The following is a 21404-nucleotide window of genomic DNA, read 5'->3' as shown; positions in this document are numbered from 1 at the left end:
AACGACCTAGTTTAAATAGAAAGAGTTAGCAAGTGGAATTAACAAAGGAGAAACATGACCAAAATAATCGTAACTAGAAGGCAGAGGTGGAAAGTGAGAGACCATATGTCAAGTCAATCTGCGTGTCAATAGAGGAGACCCAGGGAACAACTGCTTGCAAAAATGCCAGTAGAACGAAGAATCCAGATTCATGAAATTTGAACAATCAGGGGTAGAGGTAAATACGCCTGGGGTTAACAGAGTGACAAGAGAGGAGCAAATTTTGTGACACATTTTGCGGCAGAATAGCACAATATTGCGAAACATCTCGCTTGGAGGGTGATAGTATAAGTTATAAGGTAATCTCGAGGCACATTAAAAGATAGACACACTATACCACAGTACAATTTAAGTTACACGTATAATACACGGTTTAAGTTTCGAGTAGAGATATCAGCTGCTGATGGTGTATTCCACGAGAGAATTAAAGACGTCAGAGAGGCTGGTAAGGAAGAGGCGTCGCGGCAGGCTATATCCAGCACATTTCTAAAGGGAGAAGAGTGGATAAGAGAATGTTAATGAAAGAACGGGATTAGAGGAATATAATTAGGTTGGCATACACTCTAAAAGAGCAAGGAGTATCAAAGCCACAGTGTAAGCTGTTGGTATACGAGGTTAATATTTTCACAGTCTTCTTACTTGTGCAATGGGCTTTGGTCCTACTTAGACTAATTCTACCTAGTTTCCACTCTGTTTCTTCTCGGTTGAAGCTAATTTGATGTTTCCCTAGGCTTTTTATATCTCTGGTGGCTGGTGGATTATTCTGGTGCAAATTTAGAGATCGTTAGAGCTTAGGGATTTAAATGGATTAAAGACTACGTGGTTGGGAAAGCATCTTGTCATAGTAGAAAATAGGCGGATGAGTAGTACAGAGGCAGAAGCTGATTAGGACAGAATGGAAGAGAAGAGGAGGGCTATTCGACAAGTTAGTTAACAAATTACAATATCTGAAGAGCTTAAACTCCTCAACGAGCCTACTCTTTGTTATACGCATATCAAGGACCCAGAGCCTGACCAATAATATCCTTAAACGCATAAAAATCTTCGATATAAACCTTAAGATTTGTCAAATGTGGGACAGCAGTTGAGGGTAAGCTCATAACGAAAGTAATATACCGGCGCTAGTGAGAAGGGTAGTGAAAGACTTCCAAATGATACTATGTTGGGTTGTATAAGAATGACGCCGTTAGCCTTTCCTCCTACCAGTTTACCTGGCACCAAAGCCTTGTATGGCATGCTCCGCTCATGAGCCTTAAAAAGCGGCCTTGTATGACTGTTATATTCAATTAAACATGTCACGAAGAGGAAAATGGAGCTAAGAACATCTGCCATAGCCTTGTCATCGTTTAGATAATGTGTCTAGCGTTTTTTCCAAGCTCATTTAACTATGAATAGACATCTCCCAGCTACGTATTCTGAGTCAACAATTTCCTCAAAATCAACTTCGTGTATTTAACAACAATTTTTGCATAGAAGACCTCCGACTTATCTTCTATTTCTCTAAATTACAAAACTATACACAATGTCCTTACTATCTGTCTAACATCTTTGGCGACTATTGATGGTATAATTCTTGGCGTGATGGAAGGCAGAAATCAGAACAAGGGTGCGGTGACTTCACGATTTGGCCCAAATCCAGATGAGCCTTTGATGTCAATCGAGGGAAGAGATACAGGGTCATCAGATGATGCATCGGCTCCAATGCCTCCTGCCAGAGAATGGAGTCAGCAGCGCGGTGGATTGATTGGAAGCCGTCATCATAGAACTTCAAGCACAACACATATTCCAACACAGCTTGCTAGAGAACAAAGAGGCTCGGGCTCGGGCTACTCTGCATCCCTTAGTCTAGGTTCACGAAATCCCCGAGGCCAACAGCAACTGTCTAGTGGTCCTGTACCTGGTAGGACATCTAACCAGAGCCAGATGTCAGAGTCATATCACCCACCAGTTAGCTCTTATAATTTGCAGTCACCGTCTCAGACAATTCCCAAACCGCAACAAATCTCCGATACCATTAATACAAATACAAGCGGCTCATCTCCCTCGTCAGCAGCATATTTTCACTCGAGACAACAATCATCTCCTAACCAGGTAGCTGGAAGAGTTATGACATCTCGAGGCAGGCCAGAATCTCAGTTTACTCCGATAAATCTCCAAAATGAACAACCGGTGCCATTTTCTCACCCAGCGCAAGCTTTTCGTTCAAATTATGAGCAAGTTCCGCCTGGAAATTTTAAGTATTCAGGTCCTATTAATTATAACCCACTTACAGATGCACTAAATCCCAATGACAATTCAAACTACCCTACTCAGCTGCCACCAAATCTAAGACAACGTGCTCAGATGCAATTGGGCTTATCTGCTGCAAGGGGCATGGTATTACCAGCAGAATCACTTGCATCAAAGGGCACAGCGATTGGGTCAAGTATTACTACTCAAAGCCCATTTGGTGTTTTAGTTCCGGTATGTATTGTTCTTGCTCTTGGTATGATATTATTTTAATATTGAAAGTAGCCGGGAAGAAAGAGAGGGCGTCCAATAGGGTCAAAAACGAAGATTCCAAATGCTAGGAAGATGCGACACCCACGACAGCGTACAATCCTTCCCAGCTTCCCAGTAACATCCCCTCTTCCATCATCTGCTGTGAGTATCTACTGATTAATAGTGTCGTTGTATAATATCTAACCGTTTTATTAACAGGATCCTGTCTCCTCCAGTCAACAACTCAAAGCGACACGCGCAAGCCGTGGAGTAACATTTAGCCTCGCGAAAAATGCGTCTGTGAGGCTTAATCCGTTTAGAAAGGTCGTCCCAGCCACAGTCAAGCTGGTAGCTGACAATGGTCAATTATGGAAGTACAAGTACCCAGGAGCTCGGCGCGATTCAAAGTCGGAATTAAGCGGAAATGTCACTATTGCACGGCTTAATGACTGGGCAAACTCTATCCTACGTCGAAGACTCCCCGATAATTTCCCTGCCGCTGCTAGGGAGGGCTCATCCTCTACTCCACCTAAGCCAAAAGCAGATAAATGGACAGAATGGGAAAGAGCATACTTAGAGGCGCATATCATGGACGCTGTGAAGGCAAAAAAGACTAAACTTGACGAAGAAGACTGGCAGCTTATTGCAGACGCCCAGAGTGAGGAGTTCTTCCACCACAAAAGGCTGCCCGGCTTGCCTTTGGCCCATTTGACATCATGCACTCTCACCATCGACAACGTTCCCGTGATTAGAGCTGGTGGATTCACGAAGATAGAGGGATACTTTCCAAAGCGCTCAAGCTCTGAAATTCAGAGTATACTCTATCATTGGCCTGATATCCAAGAAAAAATCAAGGAGGAGATCAGGAAAAATCATGGAAAGACTCCAGAATATCTAGACTGTGGTACTGATCTCAGTGACTCTGAAACGACTTCAGATGATGAGAATGGAGAGAATGATACAAATATGGTTGACAGTGATGCAAGTGAGCTTGTCAATGAGGGGCCAAACAATCCTGATAGCCCGCTAAACGAGGAATAGGGACATTTCTAGTGATTATTGAGGATGTAAGGTACAAGGAATTAGCATTGGATATACGATAATTAGCACGACATAATAATAATAAACCTATCTTAATAGTAGTTTAATATGGAATTTGGCACGGTCTATGACTGTTTCATCATGAATATAAAACTTTAATACTAATATATTGAAGCAGACACTATGATTACCAGGCTGTAGAATTGACTTCGCGGGTTCTAGCATGAGTCGCTAATGAGAATAGTATATATTTGTAGAGATAGAGTAATAGAAAAAATGAACAAACGATATATCTCTTCATTAGAGAAAACTATCTTATTAGTTTACTCGTCTAATGTGAGTCTAATCATCCCATCTTTCAAAGTGATTTACAAGCTCCATCACCCATCCAATTGAAATTTGCACAGCCTCAGTACTAAAGCCTAAAGGTCTCTTTCAACTAATTCTCTTTTTATTACTTACAACCTCATAGCTTCTCAAGCTCGCTATACCAGCTTCGATCAATTACAATCTGCAGTTAAGGTAACTATTCCTATGTATACCTATGTGACTTTGTTGCGTCTCTAACAATTCTCAGATTAACAATAAATTTTCAAAAGCCATCCCTAAATCCTCGAAAGGTCGATTCCCAAAATCTCAAGTAGCAAAACTCTTTCTTCATTCCCAAAAATCACCCAGGAAATGGATCCACCAATTTCACCCGCTTCTCGAACAAAAAATGGTGGAAAATGGGGGAAACAACATGGATGGACACTCAAGCAGAAGCAAGACGTTACTGAAGCACTAGTCGGTGATGCACAACCAAATAAAATGCGTATCGGATTGGTGCATTCAAGGGAGCCCGGCTTATCTCGACAGATATTCTACAATTGGGGTTTTTGTTCTGGTGAACCATTTAACTGGAACGATCCTAGTGATCTGTTTCTCTTGAATAGTTGGAGGCAAGACAAGATTCGCAAGTACACGGCAAGAAGCGAGGGACAAGTGGAGCATACCAAGGCTGTCAAAGATCAGGTTGTCAAGAACAGTTGTGTTCGAGGGACCGCCATACCGAGTGTAATCAGCGAGTCTGGAGACTCTAGACGTGAACTCTTCTCAATGGTTAATTGCGGAAGAGATATTGAGGAATTTCATGTTCAGAAATACAGATCATCGCGCCGTGTTACGCCCAGATTATCAAATGGTCGTCGTCAATATCCATCTACTCCACAACAACCCATCGATTTTCTTGAGGTTGATCTCAACAAGATTGCTAGTTTGACGGAAGAGCAAAAGAAACGTCGCCAACGGATACAGTTCAGAGACTGGACCATGGTTTACCACTTTATCGAGACGGCTTTTGACTATCCGAGTCGGGAGATAGGTGTCAGTTATAATATTTGAGCTCTCTGCTTTTGTCTCAAGTATGAACTCCACCTAGAATGATTTCCTCAACTGAATGTTTTAACTTGCTGGGAATCCGTAAAATAATTGTCGACGGCAGGATCGCCGTGCCTTCAACTAGGTTGTTGAGTCCTGAGTTAGATTCCTCAATTTATCGGAAGTGTGGTTGACTATGTGATAGCAGAGTGTTGACAGGAAGGGAGATAAAGATAAATATCTGCTTGCATCAAACAGACATGTACAGCTTTGGCGCTCAAGTTAGTCTACGGGAGAAATGTCTTAGGGACTTAGATCTAGAATAGAACAATGATGATCATGAGTCTATAAACGTTTACGTAGAGTCTGCTTTATAATTTGCGCATGCTTTGATGCTTGTAGATGTACGCCTAGATCTTGATGATGCTGCAGTGTGTAGAGCTTGGAGCTAAATTCTTGTAATCCGTGAATCATATGATTTAGTATTTTATTCCAGATGATTGAGGAATGGTGTATGTATTGTTATAGAGAAAATTATAATCCCCTGGAGAGCCTCACAGAGAAGGCTGTGCCTTCCTTATATATCACAATATTTGATAAGATCGGCTATCTCATTTTTCAAATTCAACGCTCAAAGGTGTGTTCCGGACAGAGTTAGATCGAATTTATTTTCCTACACACTAGATATTTCAAAAGCCAATAACATTCTTGTCAGTTTCAATCCCAATATATTAATCACCATACCTTCAATCACAACACATTAACCACCATATAGCCACCATAATAATAATGATAGAAGATCTCATCTTACCAAAAATCAAACATTCAATTTATTCGCTGTTACAGCACCATCTCCTGCCACATGGCAACAGACGCCGCCATCATGGCAAACATCCAAACCTGGGAATCTTCCCCCAAGTACAGGGAGCTTCACAATCTGTAATCATTAAGGGGTTATTCCCAATTTCCACAGCTATGATTGGCAATGATCTAAACCAAATTATAACAATCACCCATCGACTTGTTTCACGCCAACATCCCAATGCGGCCTAAAGATTTATTTGCGTTCATCGTTAAGCGAAATGTCTAGCGATACTGCTGTAAGTGATTCTGCCTTTCACTGATATTATTTCATATATACTAACATATCGAATGCAATCGTTGAGTACGAAGAGGAAGCCAAATTTATCAAGGAGAACCCCAATTTTCTATACCTTGGATTTGGTCCAACTCAGGAGCTACGCGATGAGCACCATGCTGCCTGTGTAGCGGCGACAGCAACTGTACTACCAGCTGTCACTGCTCACAACGAACCTCTTCCTCGAGCAAATGCTCAACCAGCCAATGAAGCATCACATACAGCTTCAAATGTAGCATTACTAGTGCGCCGATGGCCATCATCAGATCTTGATGCATATGCGGCAGCCAATAACAATGTTCCCGGGGCTCTTCCTGCGGCTCCTCCCATCAATTCCACTCAAGCCATTACTCCTATAGCATACGTTCTGCCAAAAGGCGTGATCATTGAAATTCATGATAGACCGCTCGAGTGGACTCAAGATTCTGTCGCGATTCGATCGGTCATCGAACAAGAATTTGTGGTTAGCAAAGATTTCCGAGGTCAACCTCAATTATGGTGGGAACCTTCTGGTTATCCTTGATTTTCCATAAATACGTATTCCATAAATGGCGGTCGTGCTATGAAGTGCGGCTCAAATTACACCCTATGATCCCTTTTCCAACTCCAAGCGAAGCCCGGATGGGAAGACTTTAGAATTAGATGCCATAATTTTATGACTCACGCCGTTATTTGGGTCGAATGGAGAAATCTCGCTTTTCCAACGGACCAAACCCCTTTCCAAAAGTGGCTCAAGGTTAATAATTTCCTCAGTTGGTGTCTTATCCCATGCCAGAGAGTAGGGGAAGCGTTCCAAAATCTCGTTGTTACATAGGCAGAATAGCAGAGAATACCCGAGGAATCTCACCCAGAGACCCATTACCGGCAAATGCCACACCTAAACTTTTCTTCAACCATGCCAAGAAGAATTTTCCCCATCTCAATAATCCAGACCCTCGAAAAATTTTTGGTTATCGATGTAAAGGTGGTAAAGGTGGTAAAGGTGGAAATACTTCCACTTCCACATGAGATGAAGATGCTTTTAATCCGTCTAGCAATACTTCTGCCCTTGTTCCTGCTCCTTCTAGCTCACAAAAGCAAGGGGAAAAGAACTCACTCGGAGCACGGGGCTCGACCTTGACCAATATGGATGATGTCATCTTGAGGATGACGAGGCGAAAACACGAGGTCGGGTACTTGATATTTCGGCATGGAAGAAAGATAGAGGAGATAAGCGCCAGTAGCAAATTGACTATAGTCAAGTTTTGTCCGCTCTTAAGCAATCTTGTTATTTTTGCCCAAACGGCTTCACGTCTAAAGACGTTTGTTTTTTGTATTTCATTTTTCAAAAGTTTTTACGTCTAAAGACGATTTATTTGGCCTAAAGACATTTAGGCTTTAGCCTCATGTATTATAATTTTTCTATAACTAGTAGCTAAATTAAAACTGCTAACTATTTCGAAACAATCTGTCACGATTCACTATCACGTGGGACAAGTAGAGATCACGTGATGGAGCCTCCAGGAGCATAGGCTCCTCAAGGCTCCTCCAGGCTCCTGGAAAGGACCAGTATATAAACATTCATTATTTTCATAGTATAGGAGCTTCGTGCTCAACTTAGTTATCAATTAGTCTACCTACATTCTACTCGATCTAGTAACGAATTCACTTTCAAGTGAATACCAGTGATAAAGCCTTAACCCATAAATACCAACCGACGAACCTCAGGCAGCCGCTGCCTTTAGTACAGCATCGTTACACATTGGAGCGATGGAGCTGGGGAGCGAGATTCGAATCTCGCTCCTTCGCTCCCTCGCTCCCTCACAAGACTATTCATGTGATCCTATAACACGTGATAATAGTTATAATGTTGCAACGTAACAGGAGATTGGAATGATTGTTTATCTTGGTAGAATTTATTTATACGAGAGTATAATTGAAGTTTTTCATAATTTATAACTTATTAATAATATATAATAGTTTATAATAGTAGTAAAATGTAAGAATATAAAACTTTCATATTTCATATTTTAAATTAAATTAAATTAAATAAATTAGATATAATATATTATTTTTAAATTATTTCTTTAATTCATCAATAATATAAAAAACATCTTTATTAATATTCATCTATCTAACCCCAGTTAGAAAAAAATTCTTTTCTAATCTAAGAATTACATCTTCATTTCACTCTACTCCAGAACGCCCTAATACTTATTACAAATCCCAATTACATGTCTGACATCAACGACTATTCATACTGCCATAATCCGGTCTTTGATCTGATTCATAATTTCCTTCCTCTGTAGCGATAGATTGTATGAGATCTTTTGTTTTCGGTCCTGTATAAGTTCTATTTTATCGCGATATTAGTTTCGGTGTCATTGTATCTCATATCTCGTATCGTCCCGGGACAACATTGGGAGAAGAATAAAGAAGAAAAAAAAAAACATACCTTCTCGCACCAGCCCACCACCATCCAAAACTAAATACCGCAATTGCCCCTCCTACTACCACGGCATAATTCATATTCTCCATGGTAACCGGTCGAATCGTCGGGAACATGAGTACTATACTAATAAAAAGTACCCAAGTACATGCAATGGCATTGAGAGGTTTTTGCCAAATTCCAAGTGTGTAAGGACCAGGGATGAATTTTACACGTGAGGCGTAGATATTACGAGCGACGATCACAGCGGCGTAAGACATGTCGAGTGCAGGGGCGGTGATGTTAAAAATGGCTACGATGGTCGTGGTACTACCGATAGCGATGGTGTTGAGAACGCAGGTTAAGAAGACGATGAGCCAGACGGAATTTACTGGGGTTTGTGTGTAGGGGTTTACTTTGGACCAAAATCTATTTTTGAGATGTTAGTTTATGGGACTTTGATGTTTGAAAATTTGAAACACTAAAACGATATAAAGGAAGAGAAATTGAGGACATACTTTGAAAATGGTAAAGCTCCATCCCTAGCAAATGCATATGCCATTCTAGTATCTGCAAGCATAGCAGAACATCCAGTGAAGAATTGAACTAGAATGACAAAAAACCACATCACGGTTCCTCCTCCTTTTCCTCCCGCATTTAAAAAGATTTGAGCAGCTGGCATTCCTGTTGGTGAATTAATAATAGCATCGAGATCGGTGGTACAGAAACAAAATGTAACTGTGAGCATCCAACCAACGACTCCAGAAATTGTAACGGCCCATCGAATAGCCATGGGTCCACGAGTTGCCGCATCATGTGTTTCTTCTGACATGTGAGTTGTGCCATCATAATCGGTCATGGTCCATGCTACGGATAAGAAGGAGAGGAAAAATGAAAATGGTGTTCCCCATCCAGATCCATTGGTGAAGTGAGTGAATACCCATGTTGCTGATTGTTTATTCGGAGTTAGAACAAGTAGTGCGATGCAAATTGTGATTGAAGCTAGGACATTGATGGGCATGAACCAGGTTACGATCTGATGAAGACGTTTTGTTGTTAGGGAACATATTACTCCCAAAATAATGAGGATTAACCACGAGAGAAGGGCTGTTTGTAGAGCAGTTCTATAAAGCTGTTAGTAAATAAAGTCTTAGCTTTGACCTTCAACTTACGGCGAATAGGAATATGTTCCTGTGATCTCATTAAAATTAGAGTTCATACTAGCAGCTGCTAGGATAAGTTGAGAGACAGTATATCCCACACTGGCAACACCAGCAGTTTGACCCAATAAATTACACCATCCAATAACCCAACTCCAAATGGCAGAATGTTCCTCCGGGACAACATTTTTCGTAACAAAATACATCCCACCTGCCGTCGGATATGCTGAGACTAGTTCCGATACTATTGAAAGTTTAAGCAAGAGTCAAACTTTAGATTGAAGATTCCTAACCTGAACTTGATATGATTTGAGCCATCATTGATCCAAAGAACCATGCCCAAACTGAAGCGGCTGGTCCACCAAGACTCAATGGGCTTCCAAAGGTAGCCGGAACAGATCCCAACACACCAAGAACAGAGACTGCATAGGATAATGTAGACCATTTTGAGAAATGTCGTTTTAGGTCCTTGATTATTGTTAGTGAAAATCACAAAGAAGACAGAGTATTAGAGGGCTAACTTGAGTATAACCAATTCGATTCAACAACCTCTCATCATCATTCTCGATGGTAGTCATTTTATCCACCGGCTTATCCACGATGTCTGGCTTGTCAGTCATGGTAGAAACCATAAGTTCAAGGCTAACTTTTTGATCCATTGTCGACGACATCGTGCGCAAGGACAAATAAAAAAGTCCAAACGTTTTATGTGAAGTTCACACAGTCATGTGGGTTTTATAGAAAATATGTATAGTAATATGGGCCAACAAATGGAAGGAACGAACTCACATTTGAAAGACCCGGCAGAAAGAACAGGCAATATATCTTTCGGCGAAGAGCAAATATGATGAAGGACAGGAGCGGTAAGGGCTCAAACACGTTGGGTCTTTCCACCAGCAATTCGACCCCAGATGTTGATCCCCTGTCGAATATGACCTCTCAAAAGAGCAATTACACGAATGAAATGGTGACACCACCAAGGAAAATTGTTCAACAAGGCTGGTCAATCGACCCAAGACCTTCTATTTTCAACCTGACAATAAACAATCGCAAACCTGCATTAGGGTACACCAAAGTCTATGCCAACGGAAAAAGACCGGGGATTATGTCAATCGTTCGCCAATTTTAGCCTAACAGTGGGAACTTTAAGAAATGACAAACAAATGAGACGAGATGAGAGGAGGAGGATGTAGTACAGTTAGTACGGTATGTAGTACAATATGTGGTACAGGATGTGGTACAGGTCGAGGAGATGTACTCCGTAATACACACATAGCGAAACGACGTGTACGAAAATACATCCATCGCTCGCTCTTGAAAATGACAGTTGGAAGATATTCCATACGTACAAGGATTTACGTGAGAAAGTGGGGATGTGCGGCAATTGAAGAAGAAAATTCTCCCACGCTGGCTTTTTAGCGTTGGGTTTCTATTGGGGGATCTTTCATTGAAGTGCATGTTGCATGTTGTATGTTGCATGAGAACTTGTCATTGATAACATTGATTTGTTTGATTCGAATGATGTGAATGGGTGAATGCGGGGTCACCGTTACATGATTCTCGATATCGATGATTTCATTAGTGCCCGTTTGGAGGTAACTAAGTAACGAACGAGAGAGAGATGTCAATATTATCATAGTATATTGGATTCATTTGTTGATACCCTCATGATAAGTTCATAGATTTATTATTGGGACGTGGTTGCTGTCTGTTACTATTACTACCACTGATATTGATATTGATATTGGTATTGGTATTGATATTGATATTGATATTACCTAGCATTTGTACTACCTACAATATTCTATAAACTACCTACTAGGTAATTCAATGTAAAATTAACTATCGACCTCTCCCTGATCTATCATTTCTACCTACATTCCGAGCCTGGTCCGGAAGTGTAAAGTAGCATCCGTGTACTGCTGAAGTCTCTTTTCGGAGGTGATCGAACATTCAAATAAATCTAGACTTTATTCATTATAGACAAAACCTTTTATTTCATGACAAATATTCATTCGCCCCAACTTTGGACTTTCGTCATTCTGCTATAAGGTCTTACAAGGTGGAGGGGACATGATAAGATTGATCCAATACGGAAGAGCAGATATACGCAAAACCTTATTATACATAGATATATACGGAGATACACACCAACATCCATCCTTCGTACATACAGAATCTCCCGCGCGTTGGTGGCGGTGAAGGCCACGCCCTCCAATATTTCCCCGAGGTTTCATCTTATATCCATTCGATCCATTCGAAATCCATTCGATCCACCCTATAAGCTTCTTCGCGGGTGGAGAGAAACAATTAAGCTTACCAAAGAATTCGAACTCATTCTTCAAGGGATACCGGGACCTAACCTAGTAGATGCCCTGATACCCTGATACCCTATACTATGGAGTCCATACGGAGTAGTTACCATGCTGACACCGTTTTGATAGGAATTGATAAGGCTGCTTAGACCCGCAAGTTTGGTTCTGTTGGACTGTTGGTTTGTTGGACTGTTGGTCTGTTGGAGACAATGATGTTATTATTCATTTCTTATTGATCATTCTCTATGATAACCACCTTATTAACCAACCATCAATTATGTTCGTTTCCAACAACGACATGACGACCTCGGAGTAACGTGCCGTGACAGTTACACTATATATATTGGAATACTGACAATAATAGAAACGGTTATTTGGGACGTATCTCTTTGGATTCATATCTATGCATGCATATCATCTATGAACAAGAATAATAAAGATACATCACCTCACATTAAAGTTCCGGAATCCCCTATTTCGAAATGACGTTCTAGCCAACGGGATAGATTGCCAGGTCCCCAATCATTCTATACCTCAAATTGATAGCTCGAGGGTGCTGAGCATCAATAGTCTCCAAGCAAAGGTAGCATTGCATGAAAATAACCATCACTAGATCATTCCACCGGTGTTCGCTTCCAGGAAATTCTCATCAAACCAGCTGTCGGATGCAGTAAGGCTCATCGGCTTCCGAGTCCCGATCAAATCATCCTGTTGAATTTTTCAAATGCCAAGATTCAGCACGATCATGTATGAGAACGGCAATAATATTGGTACATACTTGGGTACATACTGGGTACATACCTGGGTACATATCTCCCTGGTAGGTATTTATTTTCGGATATTTTTACTCACACAGACCTCCCGCATTTCCCTTTTCCTTTTCCTTCTCGTTCCGCTGACGTGCATTGCATCGGTGAGGGAAAAGAGTTTAAATTCTAGATCGTATCACATGATCATCCCAAAATACGGTCATAGCATGGCTAATTCATGATCAGCTGGGCTTCACGATTATAACACGCACTGAGCATATAATTCATCCCTTCAAACCATTTCTAAAATGAAGCTTATAAATCATTACAAGCTTTTCTCATCTCAAACATTGAATGTCAGTCCTTATCACATGATCATCCCAAATCACGGTCCATTCATTCATGATCAGTACAATTCAGTACAGCAATGAGCATACAATTCATCCCTTCAAACCCTTTCTAAAATGAACTTTATAAATCACTACAAATTTCCCTCATCTCAAACAATGACAGTTGAAAAAATACGTCTAATCACATGTTTCACACCTATCGACGCATAATATTTTTCCAAAAAGTTGAAACACCATATCAGGATGTTGGGATATTCTTGGCGGGGAATCTGAAGCAAGCTAAATATATTCATCATTTCATCTTGTATGATCTTTTACTCTACTAGTTATCTGTTAGATTTTCAGATTTGTAAATATGATAATATGGGTAATATGGGTGATGTGTTCCGGCCTATCTGCGATCCAGACACCATGGAGATCGAATGAAATGGAGGGAGGGGAAAGTTCTTGATAGTGATGTTTTGTGGATCTTTAACCCAACTTAACCAAACTTAACACATAGCTCTTCATCACCATACAGTCCTCAATCCTCAATATCAATTCGTATATCCATACCTCCGTCCAAGTTCCAACACATCAGAAAGTCTGTGCATCTATCAATCTTTACCAAGGATAGGTATTCTCGAATAAAGTTTTCTGGATGTGACGGAAAAGTCGTAAACGGAGTCAATTCAATCACTTAGAATCTAAAACTAAAGAACTAAGAAGATTCTAAGTAAGAAGGTCTTTATATACAGGGCTAGTGCACGTGAGCCACTAGTGGGATAACAACCGTCACGTAACACTGGATCTGTGTTTCTTTTTATATTTGATTATAATATAATTTAAAAGAGAGTAAGTGAAAAAATGAAAAGAATAAAAGAAAAAAAATATAAGAGTGTTAAAAGAGAAGAGAATAAAAAATAAAAAATAAAATTATTATAAGATTTTATTTTGTGATTTTTAATTAACATTATTGTTAAAAGGAATGACCTCACACAGGGAATAGTGGGAAGCTGATAGGGCAGAACTGAGGTAATATTGGTCTAGTAGATTAATCTCTCTTCTAAGTTCTACGGAAGTGCGAAGCTCTCTTACAGAGAGCTTCTCAATCTAGTCCTAATAGGACTAGTGCCCTGTGCACGTGCTACGCAGGAACCATTCACTTTAACAATTATTTTATATATCATATTAAAGTTTTAAAAGATTTAACAAATTTAATAAATTTTAAAGATTGGTAATTTTTTTATATATCAATTTTATATACTTTAAAACAATATTTAGGATTTGATATATATATGTTTTTTTATTTTATTTTCCAACTCAATAAACAACCCTCTCTTAATCATATCGTAATCCAGTGATCCCAACCCCAGAATACGAATACCTAGCGTCCATCATCCCAAACCATTCACGATCCATCACCTCCACCCATCCTAGCACCATCTGAAGAAAATACATACATGTAAAGTCCGAGAAATTTACTTTCCATCTTCACCCGATTGAGCGTGGCTGAGACTTATCATGAAGCTGATATCAAACTTATTCTCCCGATCCGTTTGAGACGTGTGCTGGATGAATTCGAACTTAATCTTCTGATGTATACAAGATAACCTTGAAAGTAAGTATGTATATATATAGGTAGGTATATAACAACAAAAAAAAAAAAACTCTCATCAATCAAATCTTCCTAAACAAATTTCTAATTCACTCCTTTATTCCACTCAATCACATCATATCCCGCGGCTAGTCCTGCGAAAGACATTCCTTGGGGATTTTTGATACAGACTCATCATTTACCTACTTACCTACCTTCCTTTCAACGAATCAATAAATACAAACAGACAAATTAACGAATTTGATATAATTACTCAAATATTTTCAACCAATCTTTTATTTGAAAATTCAATATGAAATACTCATTTACCGCCATCACGTTTGCTTTTCTGGCAATGACAGTTCATGCCTCTCCTATTCAATTGCAGGATCGAGAGTAAGGATTTCCATGATAAGCTGTTCTAGATTTGCCAGACTAACATGATTTACAGTATGGCAACTATTGAAGGATCCAATGTAGCTAACGTCAAAGTGCCGGGCATATTGGCTCCACACGTGCCTCGAGCTGAAGCACCCCCTCCTTCAGCTGAAGCACCCCCTCCTTCAGCTGAAGCACCACCTCCTTCAGCGGAAGCACCTCCTCCTTCAGCTGAGGTAACCCCTCCTTCAGCGGAAGCACCTCCTCCTTCAGCTGAGGCAACCCCTCCTTCAGCGGAAGCACCCGCCCCTCCAGCTAATGCCCCCGCAACCCCTCCTTCAGCCGAAACTCCCCCACCTCCACCTTCCGCCCCCGCCCCCCTAACAGGCGCCTCCATCACCGACGCCCCCGGCGGCACAAACATGACCAATTCCTCCAACAGCACCAGCAGCGCCACCGACCCCGCAAACATGACCACTCCCTCCAACAACACCACTAGCAGCACTACTACCAACGCAACCGGAACAGTACTCCCTGGAACAACACCAAATTGTTCCATGTTTTATACAGTTGTTATGGGAGATACATGTCATGGGGTTGGCGCGAAGAATGGAGGAGTCTCGTTTGAGGTTTTGAAGAGTTTGAATACAGGGATTGATCCTATGTGTTCGAATTTGGTGGTGGGTCAGGCGCTTTGTGTGAAGGCTTAGGGGTTTGTTTTTGGGAGTGGGAATGGGAATGGGGGGTGGGGGGGTGAGGTGGTGGGGTTGGATGGGAGGATGGAGGATGAAGGGTGGGAAGAAGAGAGTGAAGAATTCCCCTCGGTATCGCGTATAAGCTAGCAAACAAACAAGCTCAGGAAGCTTGAAATTATGATTCGATTATGTTAGTTATGATATCAATATCTATTAAGATGGGATGAGGAATTGACGTTTTTTTTTCTCTGGTTCCAAGCTGGTCATTGGTTACCTATCTATGATTACATAGTGTAAATGAAATATTCATCCACCTCAATTGTATACATACTTTCGTATTCGTTTTCATCTCATGAATAATTGATATTATTTTGCTTGTTATTGTCTGTAGAGGACTACGATGTATTTCCTTCCAGCAATAAATAAAGTATAAGTGGAATACTAATGGCATGCATCAAGTTGGGAACATGTCCCCTACCCCGGGTATTCTGTCATTTTTACTTGGGGTTACTCTAGGTATAGTCTCCTCTTTGCCCGACTCTGGCGTAGATATAAAGGTACTCTCTTAAGTCTAGTTAGTACTCTACTTTTGGGCCACTCTCTTTTTGTATTATCTTTTTGTATCAAAAATCATTTTTGTTATTAATTAATAATTTTATAATAATTTAATCTATTTAAACAAAATTTCAATTAGAATTCATTATATAAATAGTAATAAATTTCAAAAATTTAAAACTTTTGATTTTTAATTTATTTAGAATTTATTAACAAATACAATCTAATTATTAATTGTGACAAAAAATATTTAAAAATAAAATACTAGATTTATAAGTATAATTATTCAAGTATTTGAATTATAATAAAGAGATATTATTAATATAATATTAAATAATAGATATTTCAAATTTGATGATTTTGAATTAAACAAAATTAATTATTGGGTTGAGTATATATATATTTAATAAGATCTTATTAGTTTTAAGTGATATCTTTATAAAAGTATACTAGTTAGTATCTTGAGGGTGTAGGTGAGGATATTTTGACAATTATTATTTGAGGCTCATCCCGAGGTGAACGCGTGTACTTGAAAATTAGAAATATTAATTGTAAAGACTAGGAGTGCAAAAGATTTAATTGAATAGTTCTGTGAGACATTCAGAAAGCTAAGCTAGGAGAAACTCCAGACTGTATAAAAGACAGTGCTAGAGAATGAATCTGGAAAAATCAACAAATCTGTGATAATTTCTCAAGTTTATCTAGGAAACCCGAGGATTTATATTAAACACCTTTCCCACCCCTAACTTCTCCCTCCACCAATTGTTACCCCCTCAATCTTGGTCGTAATGACGACGTTAATAGTATCCTCAGTGTTCAGCGCCTCAAATGAGTCTTTTGGCGACAGAAACCCATCGAACAACTATTATCAAACCATCCCAAACGAAGATCATCCGTCCACCAAAGTTTCGGTTCACCGGCTACAGTAACATTCATCAAGAAATATGTCAAATCCCTAAAACTAGAATCCAATTCCACACTCGTCAAGACACAATTTGAAAGTTCAGGACAAGCTGGGACATTGATAACTTGTTGAGCAACTTTAGAAGTCTTCTTCGAAGCGACATCATAACTATATCCAGTAAATGTGAAACCACATGCGGCATCTCTTGAATCACAGCCTAGTGATGCTCCGTATAGATTGAAAGTAAAACAACCAGTAAATCCTTCATCGCCACTTCCTATTTGACCGGAGAAACCTTGGTCTGCTGCGTTTGGTCCTGTTTCTTTATTTGATGAATTGGCATCGAAGTTTGGTATGAATTCAAGGAGCAAGGGCGACGAAGAAGGAAGGAATGGTAGACGTTTTGGTGGTGGAACTACTGTGAAGCCGTCTGAAAAGAGGAATTGACGGTATGGATTGAATAGAGGTTCCGGCTGTACATCAGTATCACTAGCGTTCGAGACTGATAGTGGGGGTACGTCATCAAACTATTTTTCCATTAGTTCCTGAAAATTTAAAGGCATTATGAGGAATTTGGACTAGATACCAAATTGATGTCAAAGTCTAACTTGGACATCAATGTACATGCCTTATCAAACAATGAAAGATTAGGGAATGGTAATCAAGAACTTACATTCAATACGAAATCTCCTTGCTCTCCACAATTTGATGATGTGGATAAGGGTGACATGCTAGTAGATGTAACCGAAGTTGAATTGGGGAAAGCAACGGAACTAGGTCCTACAATTGTGGGAATAAAGCCGGAAATTGAAGCAGATGTAGTCAATCGAGTTGAGTGAAACATTGAAGTGGTCTTAGATATTGAGACTGAAGACATTGAAGTAGAAACAGGCAATGATGTGGCATTAAATATTGGAAACGGGGTCGACATTGTACTAGGGACAGACAAAGAACTAGTCTTAGTTGTCCAAGTCGCGCTGTACAATGGAATCATGCTGGAAAGTGAAACAACTTTGAATATTGAAGTTGTGCCAGTCAATGGATCTGCCGAAGGAGTTAAACTGGCAGGAAAGAATGTTGAACCAGTAGATGAAGGAAAATGTGCTGAAGGTTGATTAGAATTTTTGAATCCAGCTGCCGCTGATAAAGTAGTCAAAGTCCCGATTGTGAAAGACGTATGAACACGGAGAGATAATGATTCAAATATCATGGAAGAAGTTTTATTCCATCCTCCAATAGAAGCCATGCCACTATATACTCTACCCGATGGTGATTGAGTTGGAGTTGGAGTAGAACTAATTTCTGTAACCGCGCCTATAAATCCTGCAGATGATGCTAAAGCACTCAAGTCCGTAGTAGTAATGGCTTCGGAGAAAACTTCACTTGGAACCAATTTAAGAGCAGAATTGATCAATATTGATGCTGGCTTTGAGGTGGGAACAACGGTGGAGGAGATTGCAGATCCCATAGTACCCCAAGTAGTGAAAGATGAAGATGAAGTGACTGGTTCAACAATGCTCCAAGTAGACTCTGGTTCGGATATTGTTTGGCTTGAGACAAAAGGCATGCTTGAACTAGACTCCGTAATAGTAGAACTAACCGCGGAAGAAAGATTGAGAGCGCTGCTGGTTTTGACTGTGGAGCTGGAGATAACAGATGTTTTGTTGGCTGCTGATGGTACTGTTGATGTCCATGTTGCCAATGTCAATGATGATATAGGACCAAGCAAAATACTACTTTCAACGGTAGAAGAAGTAGAAGTGCGAGTCAGTATTAATGGAAGAATTGTTCTCATTGGGGTAACCACAGGCTTCTTACAAGACATAAGTTCACCCGTTGATGCTGGCTGACTTGCAGATGATTGAGAAAGAGTTGGTGGAGAGACAACCGTCGGTGTTGATACAACCATAGGCTCACTACTAGAGGTTTTTGTCGATGACAGACGAGTCGATAAAGGAATTACTGTTTCCGTTGATAAAATCACAGACTCACTATTCGATGTTGATGGTAATGAAAGTGGAGTCGATAGAGGTACCACTGTAATAGCGCTAGTAACTATAACGAAAGATTGAGATGGATTGCTTGTTGGTGTTTGTCCATTCAACCAACTAGTTGTACCACTAATGACTAAAAAAGCGTAATTATTGCTGAATGATTGGGAGAGTATAGTTGTTTGAGCCGGGTCAGATATTTCAGAGGTTTCTAACTTTCCCAGTGGGTACTGGCAATTGAGAATTCTCGATAGTCCAAGTCGATCTTGACAATTCTGAAGACGGAGTTGTAGGATTTGGCGCGACATGAAGAGTTGTATCTGCCGAAACACCAGAAACATGTGCCATGCGATTGCTTGAAAGAATTGGGAATGAAGTAGTATCAGGACAAGAAGCGTAGACGGTAACTGTAGATTTAATGGAACCATATTGATACTGGGGAGCCGCACCAGCAGTCGCACATATAGTCCATATTGCGAAGAGGAAATTTAAAATCATATTCTGTAATATTTCCGGAATACAATTGAGATGGTTTTGACTGGAGTTATGATTTAATGAGTGACTGAAGGAAAGTTGTAGTTGTTGTTTTGGAAGGAAGATGGAAGGGTGAGGAAATCATTATCTATTATCACCTCTGTGTTTGTTTTTGATGGTGAATTTTCAAAATGGTGTAGATATCCCGCTAAAGATCTTTAATTGACCAATAAAAATCAAGGAAATCAAGATCAGTCGATTTTATAGTATCAATATCTTTGAAGTCAATGAGCACCTTGGTAATGAAAGTATAATTAGTGCTGCCTGCATATGCAAAAGGGCGTTTTGAGGTTACAGCAAACTCATCATATTAGCATCTTATATCTACCAAATAATCAAAAGCCCTTTGCCCAGTTTTGCACCATCCCTAATCTTCATTCTCTCCAAAATTCACAATCACTTCGATCTCGGATCCACCCCAGCAAGAAAAGGGTGTTTGTACAGCTATCCGGATCACCCTCTCGGAGACAAGCACTTGTAAGATCACTTATGACAATAGTCTTCATTATTTAGAGCAGATTCCGGGAAGGGAAAAGAGTTCTCAATGAAAAAAATCACGTATGGTAATCTTAAAGTCCCAGTGGAGACTTTACCAACAAATGCGCTCCTGAGCTCTAGTGCGTATTATCTCAAGAGAGAGCTGGAGCAGGTGTACATTGAAGTCCAATGCTAACTTGCCAATACTGATTGAGGACGAAGTTGTTCTGACGTAAAGTAGATGCAGTTTCTCAGTCGGAACTCTCCATAATACTTATCCTCATCATAACCACTCGATGCAAAAGTCCAACCATCCCACCATCATTCCCCAATCACCCAAAAGCCAACTTCAAACATCACCCGTTCCATCTCATCTCATCCATATCGTCTCTCCCTCTCATTTTTTTCTTTCCTTTTCTCTTACCTTCCCTTCCCTTCCCTTCCCTTCCCTTCCCTTCCCTTCCCTTCCCTTCCCTTCCCTTCCCTTCCCACCCCACCCTCCCACAACGTCCCTAAACACCCATTTCAATTTTTCAACTTGATTCCTGTGAAGATATTATATATAAATAAATATATGATAAATATTTTCAACAAGACATATCATGATAAACAAATATCTATTCATTCATTGCCATACTCCATACTATGTAATACAACGAATAAGTAACTATACATCCAGATAAAACAAAACCAAGATAAAATAAACAGAAAGGAAATAAAAAATCTTTCCTTTCTATCCAGAAACCATATCACACATTGTGTTGACCTCCTGGGATCTTGGCAGCATATGCATATATATTGCATGATGCATATAAGGAGCAAACAAAACTCAACTTTTAATTCATTCTTTCCTTTTTGGTATACTGTTTGCTTGCTTTCAATATTTTGATTTCAAAGCACTTTAATTCCGAAGGCTGAATACCTAACCTTATTCCTTCATTTTTGAATATATACTCGCAGCTTAATTGCTTAGCTAGAGAATCAATCAATTCAATCTGATACTCTTTCTGGTCTCAAGAAACCCAACAGTTATGAGCCCAATGCTGGCTTTCAATTAAACATCCTGCACAATACTTGATTCACATATACCGAAACTCTACAATACCTTCAAGTTTCACTCTTTTAAGAATTACCTTGTTTAGTGTGGTTTCTATAAAACCCAAACCTCGATAATTCTGACTTTATTTCTTCAATATGACTACAGGCGATAATTCAACTAAAATCATCCTTTCCTTATCAGAGGATTGGAATAGTT

The 21404-nt window shown here is 39.9% G+C and overlaps 8 protein-coding genes across 8 annotated transcripts; 4 read left to right on the top strand and 4 right to left on the bottom strand.

The window, feature by feature from the left end:
• Positions 1-934: 934 nt before the first annotated feature.
• Positions 935-3561, top strand: SS1G_11117 (predicted protein; the record flags this gene model as incomplete). Its single annotated transcript, XM_001587826.1, has 4 exons — positions 935-964; positions 1513-1939; positions 2312-2502; positions 2740-3561. The coding sequence occupies 4 exons, from the start codon at positions 935-937 to the stop codon at positions 3559-3561; spliced, it is 1470 nt and encodes a 489-aa protein (XP_001587876.1).
• A 681-nt stretch (positions 3562-4242) lies between these two features.
• Positions 4243-4944, top strand: SS1G_11116 (predicted protein; the record flags this gene model as incomplete). Its single annotated transcript, XM_001587825.1, has 1 exon — positions 4243-4944. One exon carries the CDS (start codon positions 4243-4245, stop codon positions 4942-4944), a length of 702 nt encoding a protein of 233 aa, XP_001587875.1.
• Positions 4945-6002: 1058 nt separating this feature from the next.
• SS1G_11115 (predicted protein) lies at positions 6003-6581 on the top strand (the record flags this gene model as incomplete). The annotated part of the gene is made up of 2 exons (XM_001587824.1): positions 6003-6020; positions 6087-6581. The coding sequence occupies 2 exons, from the start codon at positions 6003-6005 to the stop codon at positions 6579-6581; spliced, it is 513 nt and encodes a 170-aa protein (XP_001587874.1).
• Positions 6582-6864: 283 nt separating this feature from the next.
• On the bottom strand, positions 6865-7197 carry SS1G_11114 (predicted protein; the record flags this gene model as incomplete). The annotated part of the gene is made up of 2 exons (XM_001587823.1): positions 6865-6935; positions 7155-7197. The coding sequence occupies 2 exons, from the start codon at positions 7195-7197 to the stop codon at positions 6865-6867; spliced, it is 114 nt and encodes a 37-aa protein (XP_001587873.1).
• A 1084-nt stretch (positions 7198-8281) lies between these two features.
• On the bottom strand, positions 8282-10296 carry SS1G_11113 (hypothetical protein; the record flags this gene model as incomplete). The annotated part of the gene is made up of 6 exons (XM_001587822.1): positions 8282-8390; positions 8493-8894; positions 8984-9589; positions 9638-9869; positions 9919-10093; positions 10147-10296. The coding sequence occupies 6 exons, from the start codon at positions 10294-10296 to the stop codon at positions 8282-8284; spliced, it is 1674 nt and encodes a 557-aa protein (XP_001587872.1).
• A 173-nt stretch (positions 10297-10469) lies between these two features.
• SS1G_11112 (predicted protein) lies at positions 10470-11013 on the top strand (the record flags this gene model as incomplete). The annotated part of the gene is made up of 2 exons (XM_001587821.1): positions 10470-10732; positions 10953-11013. 2 exons carry the CDS (start codon positions 10470-10472, stop codon positions 11011-11013), a joined length of 324 nt encoding a protein of 107 aa, XP_001587871.1.
• A 4047-nt stretch (positions 11014-15060) lies between these two features.
• SS1G_11111 (predicted protein) lies at positions 15061-15552 on the bottom strand (the record flags this gene model as incomplete). Its single annotated transcript, XM_001587820.1, has 1 exon — positions 15061-15552. One exon carries the CDS (start codon positions 15550-15552, stop codon positions 15061-15063), a length of 492 nt encoding a protein of 163 aa, XP_001587870.1.
• Positions 15553-17059: 1507 nt separating this feature from the next.
• Positions 17060-19056, bottom strand: SS1G_11110 (hypothetical protein; the record flags this gene model as incomplete). The annotated part of the gene is made up of 2 exons (XM_001587819.1): positions 17060-17620; positions 17821-19056. 2 exons carry the CDS (start codon positions 19054-19056, stop codon positions 17060-17062), a joined length of 1797 nt encoding a protein of 598 aa, XP_001587869.1.
• Positions 19057-21404: the final 2348 nt, after the last annotated feature.

The sequence above is a fragment of the Sclerotinia sclerotiorum genome, genomic scaffold (genome assembly GCF_000146945.2).
Source record: "Sclerotinia sclerotiorum 1980 UF-70 scaffold_17 genomic scaffold, whole genome shotgun sequence".
In the NCBI taxonomy this organism is placed as follows: Eukaryota; Fungi; Ascomycota; class Leotiomycetes; order Helotiales; family Sclerotiniaceae; genus Sclerotinia; species Sclerotinia sclerotiorum.
This window is presented reverse-complemented; position numbering and strand designations above follow the sequence as displayed.